The sequence below is a fragment of the Antechinus flavipes genome, chromosome 1 (genome assembly GCF_016432865.1).
Source record: "Antechinus flavipes isolate AdamAnt ecotype Samford, QLD, Australia chromosome 1, AdamAnt_v2, whole genome shotgun sequence".
Lineage (NCBI taxonomy): Eukaryota > Metazoa > Chordata > Mammalia > Dasyuromorphia > Dasyuridae > Antechinus > Antechinus flavipes.
Window position 1 is genome coordinate 651,799,981 of NC_067398.1, and position 6,791 is coordinate 651,806,771.

General features: G+C 39.5%; 1 gene segment (V, D, J or C); it reads right to left on the minus strand.

Moving 5' to 3' along the window:
- Window positions 1-5,029: 5,029 nt before the first annotated feature.
- LOC127544690 (Ig heavy chain V region 914-like) lies at window positions 5,030-6,463 on the minus strand. The segment is given in 2 exon segments: window positions 5,030-5,791; window positions 6,129-6,463. Coding segments are annotated over 2 exon segments (402 nt in total).
- Window positions 6,464-6,791: the final 328 nt, after the last annotated feature.

A 6,791-nucleotide genomic window follows, 5' to 3' on the forward strand; every position in this document is an offset into this window, starting at 1 on the left:
GAAGCTTGGAGAGCTAAGAGTTTTTCTAGTTTTCACATCAAATTAGAATCTGCCTCTTTTGGTTCTGCCTGCTTACTTGTTATCTGAGTTTTTCCTTCTCAGGAAAAGATACATATATCTAATTTATTTTTCATGTGGTCATCCTTCAAATACATGAAGGTTTTTCTTTCTCAGGTAGCTAGAATGAGAAATAGTTTTTTCCAAAGAACTTTGACCAGAGACAGTAATACCGAAAACCAGGACCTTATCCTGGGCTAGTCTCATAACCCAGATGTATAATTTCTCAATATTGCCTCCTCTGTTGTCCTTGTTCCTCTAGAGCCAATGAGGGTAATCCTAAAATCAGGGAACTCCTTCCTATAAGCCTATCTTGGGACAAGAAGGACAAAAGTATGTTTCTGAGTGAGGTACTCCCCACAGCACATTCTCTTCAATTTGCTGTAGATTTTTGTTTCACATGCTCCAGAAGTTGTATTGTTGTGTCTGCTGACCTAGTCACACAGTGACACATAGCTTGATATAAACCCTGGTAATAGTTCCAAATGGCAAGATTACACAGAGATTTAAAGAATACATAGAAGTCTCTAAAGTGCCTCAATCTTCAGATCTTCTTTCAGTTCTCTGATGTCTATAGAAATCAAAAATAAGATTAAATCATAGAATTAGAAGTAGAAGGGATCTTAGAGGTCATCCATTCCAACCCTTTTATACTTTCAACCTGGATTTATCAAAGGACTTCTTGACATAAGAATCTCCTATATAGATAGAAAAAAAATGATGAGTCAATGCCAAGGGGAGAATTGACATAAGAACTTTGGAAAAGAGACCTATTCTTCACCCCTACTTTAATAGAGAGCTGTACAAGGAACTGCACACTTCTTTTTTTTTTTTTTTTTTTTTTTTTTTACAAAAAGAAACCAATCACATTGCAATACTCTTATCAAACATTTTTCCCATTTTTTATTTTAAAGCTTGAATTGAAAATGTATAAAATGAAAGAAAAAAGAAAAAGACAGGAAAAAAAGAAATCTGAACAGCAGAATATTCAAAAGGATTCAAAATATGTAACAATAAACTTCCATTTCAACAAAGCAATATAATAATAAAATACATTATATTCAGAACTATCCATCTTTTCTTTGCTTCCTTGATGGTTTTCTTTTGTTTTCTGCTGTTGACTTTATATTTTATTCTTTACCCCTATTTCTGCCCCTCCCTTCCATCTGCCCCTGCCTTCCATCTCCCCCAAGCAAGCTACAGTCAAGCACAGATTCATTTATGTTTACATACACAAACATATACTTACACATTCAGACATATGTATGTATACACATACATGATCACACATATAAACACATATATGTATGTTTATATATGCATGCATACACATAAATAGAGCATTACATATATATGCATTATCTCATTCCCTATCCTTGTTAACTCTTTTACTTCTACATGTTAACTTGCCTTGCTATTACTTAGCCTCCCCATACACCCCAAGAATTCCTTCCATATCATCTCACTCTACTTTTTCCCTCCCTTTTTATCCTTTTCCCATTAATCTACACACCTTTCTATACCCCACCTTATCCTATTCTTTCCTCCTCTTATTTATAGATTTTGGAGGGTGTTAAACCCTTGTTGGTATGTATATGGCTGTGTATTGTTCCTTATTTAACCTATTCCCAATGTGAATAAGAATTCAGAGCTACCAGCCCTCCTCTCCATCTAATTCCTCCATGTCATTTCTTGCTCTCAAACCTAATTCTTATAGCATAATTAACATAATTATTCCTTTTACCTTTTCCTACATGGTTTTGTTTTTATAATCAAATCATACTCATCTCTATCTCATCCTTTCTTCTGGACCACTTCATTACTAATGACAATCTTAGAGATACGGTTTACAATTCCAAGTATAGAATATAAAGATTTTGTTCTTATTGAATCTCTTGAAATCAGCCTTTGATGTTTGCTCTTATGTTAAATTTTCTATTGACTTCAGGCTTATTTGTAGCCATATCCTGAAACTTTGAAAATTTGCTGAATGTCCATTTTTTCACTCAACATATTTAATTTTTCTAGATATGATATTTTCAGTCACAACCCCAGTTTTTTTTTTTATTGTCAGTATATAATATTCTAGGTCCTGGGGTCTTTTATTGTAGTCAATGACAAATTTTGTGTAAATCTCATTGTAGCTCCACAATTTTTGAATTGTTTTTGTTGTTTTTTGTAGTTGTTTATAAAATTTTCTCTTTGATCTAGGGGTTTCATAATTTAGAAATGATGTTCTTATATGTTTCCCTTGTAGGATCTCTTCCAGGTGATGATTGTTAGATTTTCTTTATTTCTACTTGTCCTATAACTTAAGGACGATTTTCTCTGATTATTTCTTGTATTATTGTATCTACCTTCTTTTGGGGGAACATGGCTTTCAGAAAGTCCAATTATTCTTATGTTTTCTCTCATTGATGTGTTCAACTTATGTGTTGTTTTTCTTAACATGTATCACATTCTCTTCTTTTTTTAATTCTTTACATTTTATTTTATTATTTCTTGGTCTTTTATAACTTCATTGACTTACTCTTACCCAACTCTAACTTTTTTTCTGAGGCAATTGGAGTTAAGTGACTTGCCCAGGGAACACAGTTAGGAAGTGTTAAATATCTGAGACCAGAATTGAACTCAAGTTCTCCTGACTTCAGGGGTGATGCTCAATCTACAGCACCACCTATTTGCCTCCCCAACTCAAACTTTCAAAGGTATTTTCTTTTTTAAAACTCTCAATCTCTTTTGCTAGTTGATTGAATTTCTTTTCATAATCTTTTTGTTTTTCTTGGGTTGTTGTTTTTTTAGTTTTTTCACAATCTCCTTCATTTGATTTTAAAGGTTGTTTGAGTTTCACAAATTCTTTGGGAGCAGCTAATCATTTAACATTACTTTTTGAGGTAGGTGAGGCTTTTTTTGCTTCAGTATCCTCCTCTGAAGATGAATTCCAGTCTTCCCTAGTCCCCATAGTAACTTTCTATGCTTGGGTTCCTTCTCTTTTGCCTACTCTTTTTTTTAAAAATAAGACTGGTTAATCCTGGGGATGGAGAAAGTGCCTTCGTCTTTGGGTCTTCTTTTAGTTCTCCCCTCTAGCCTGGAACTCCAAAACAAGAACTCCACCCTCCTGTAAATACCTGGAAGCTAGAAATATTTCTACCCCAGTGCTTCTGCACTTACCAAGTGCTTCTCATCCAGGGCTGCACCTAGGCAGCCAGCTGGGCTTGATGGTCCTTACCAGCAGAGATTCCCTCATTCTTTCAAGCCTCAAATCCTGAGATGGGGCTGAAGCTACTTCCAGCACAGCTAGGCCCAGGGATATCTGTTTGCCATTTCAGAGGAGTTATCATGTAGATATTCTCACTAGCCAAAGCTCAATCCTGGAGTCTTTCTTCATGACTTCCCTGATTATCCCAGGAGAATTTATTGAGGTTGGCAAGGGTTGACCCCAAAGGTTTGGGGTCCTAGACCAGTGTTGCCAGGTGTCTCAAAAGAATTTGCAGGCTTTGTATGTGCCAAAATGTTTGTGGCAGCCCTGTTTGTAGTGGCTGGAAACTGGAAATTGAATGGATGCCCATCAATTGGAGAATAGCTGGGTAAATTGTGGTATATGAATGTTATGTATTATTGTTCTGTAAGAAATGACCAGCAGAGAGGACTGGCGAGACTTACATGAACTGATGCTGAGTGAAATGAACAGAACCAGGAGATCATTATACACTTCAACAATAATACTGTATGAAGATGTATTCTGATGGAAGTGGATTTCTTTGACAAAGAGACCTAACTCAGTTTCAATTGATAAATGATGGACAGAAGCAGCTACACCCAAAGAAAGAACACTGGGAAATAAATGTGAACTATTTGCATTTTTGTTTTTCTTCCCGGGTTATTTTTACCTTCTGAATCCAATTCTCCCTGTGTAACAAGAGAACTGTTCGGTTCTGCAAACATATATTGTATCTAGGATATACTGCAACATATTTAACATATATAGGACTGCTTGCCATCTAGGGGAGGGGGTGGAGGGAGGGAGGGGAAAAATCGGAACAGAAGTGAGTGCAAGGGATAATGTTGTAAAAAAAAAAAAAAAAAATTACCCCAGCATGGGTTCTGTAAATAAAAAGTTATTATAAAATAAAATTAAAAAAAAAAAGAATTTATGGTCCTACCCCCAACCTGTCAGAACCAAATTAATGGTTCCTGCCTGGAGATTCCCACTCACCAGAATTTGGACTCTATTCTCCTACCTTTGTTTAGCTACTGTGTATAAATATGTCATGGGAACTCACATTGGCTGCTGGATGCTGGATTCTTGGAGATGATAATCTCATTCAGCCCTGGGACCAAACCATGGATCCATTTGGTCCCAGTAAATCTCTCCTTTTCAAATAAAATATTAAAAACTCTCTAATTTCTATCTTGCCTCAGTTTCTCCAGCATTATATTTGGAGGTCCCACTGAGATATTAGAAACTGAGGCAGGACCAATTAGGGAAACTGAGACAGGACAATTTAGGGAAACTGAGTCAGGACAATTAGGGAAACTGAAGCAGAACCAATTAGGGAAGCAGAACAATTTAAAGAGAACTGTGGCACAACAGAAAGAACTCAAAAAGTACTATTTCTGAGATCTTACAAGCCAGCAAACATTGTAGTGGAAGGAGTAGATTTAAGTCTCTACTGTTTAAGTTTGGTAACTCTAGGCACATTTTTCCCCTCATGTGAACCAGTTTTCTCTTCAGCAAAATGAACAAATACTTTATGCTTTTATCTCCTGGGAAGATAAATAGTGGGGAAAAGGCTTCCTGAGGGCAGAAACCAATCATTTCTTTCTGGATTCCTTTGAACTAAGACTTTGAGCTAGTTGGGATAGAGATGTTTAGTTCTTCTGCTTCCCTGAACTGGAAGGACCCTCAGAAGGGAGCTTACTCTTCCTGTTTGGTCCCACAGCTGACCCAATTCCAGGACCAGGTTCATGGTATCAACAATGTGCTCTCACAGCAGAATTTCAGCCTGAATTCTACCTGTTCTTAGTCATTGATTGTCTTCCCAGGAATTAGGTCTGGAGTCCTAGCCCCATGGGGGCACATGAGGAAGCATGGTGGAGGCCATCAACTGAGCCTGAAGCAGTGGTTAAAGTCTCAAGATTGCAAAGGAATGCTGCAGGCTGGGAGAAAAGTCCTACCACTTACTTTAGCACACACACACATAATTTGTTTCTTCCTTTCTCTGTATACATGTACATATGTAAACACACAGACACACACACATAGAGCCTTTCTCTTCCCTTCTCTGAACACTCAAAAATGCACGCATGGAGAGTCTATTTCTTCTCTTCCCCAGACATACTCACAGAGCACCACACAGCACAGAATCTGGGGCTCTAATCCCAGGTTTGTGTCAAGGTCTCTACCTGGGCTCTAGCAAAGTGAGTCTGGCACAGTAGTATGTGCCTGAGTCCTCCTTTTTAAGCCGGCTCAAGGTCAGAGAGACAGTTCTGTCCATATTGTCCCTCTCGATGGAAGCCCTGCCTTGAATTCTGGGGCTGTATATTTTGTCACTGCCAGTTTTGGGGCTGATGCTGGCCACCAGCTCCCTGTGGCTCTCAGTTAAGCCCCGGTACCAAGCCATGATATAATCCTTGATGTTAAAGCCAAAGGCCTTGCAGGTCAGGGTCACAGACTGGCCTTCATGTGTGACTTTTCCTCCTGTCTCCACTAGCCGCACCTGGGCTTCGGAACCTGCAGAGGACATACCAAGGACAGTAAGCCCGACACAAAGCCTCCATGGGAAGGGGAGCTTAGGGAGCACAACAAAGAGAATTAGCTCCTAATTAGAAATAGCAGTCCTAACCCAGGTTACCTAGGAGATGAAGCCAAGCAACTAGAAGAAGAAGCTAAAGTTTATGGCCCCTACCACCATACACACACACACACACACACACACACACACACACAACACACACACACACACACACACGGAGGAGATAGGGAAAGAGGTATCTAGAAGCTAACTAGAGCCGCAGCCCTAGACAGAGGGGGAGGAAGAGGAGAGAAGCAGTGAGAACAGGACAGATACCTGGGAGAATGAAGAGGAGCACACCCAGGAGGTAGAGCCTGGCAAGGATGGGGAGGGTCCTGGCAAACATGCTGCTGAGTCTGGCAGGATTCTCTAGGAAGGATGGGGTCCGGAGCTGATAATATCTGTGTCGAAAGGAGTTCTGCTCAGAGGGAAGTGTTTTTAAGTAGGCAGCTGAAGGCAGTGTGGTCTGCCCATCCCCCACCCTGACCTAGGAGGGGGTGGGGCATGAAGGAAACAGATGCAAACTCGGGCAAGAGAAGGGAGTTAACCCAGAATAACTCTGCCTGCAGGGCTAACTTCTAGCCCTACTGGTGTCCAAAAAATTACCTTTGGTTTTGATACAGAATCTGCAACAAGAATCCTGATGTATGAGAATTCTTGGCGCATAGATCAGCGTCTTGATGTAAACACTATAGCCAAACAGCCCAACCCAGAATAGATTAGAAGGTAGGTCTGGCCTTTCTATTCTTAGCTCTCCTGGCTACACCCCAATCCAGTCATCTCTCTTTGTCTGCACCCCAAAACCCTGAGGAAACTGGATTCTTGGGCACTAATTCTTCAGGGCAGCACCATGGCTTCAGGAATAGATTGTTAATATTACAGATCCAATAGCTATTCTGGATTCTCAGGTAACCCTGGGCCAGATAAAATGACCACACT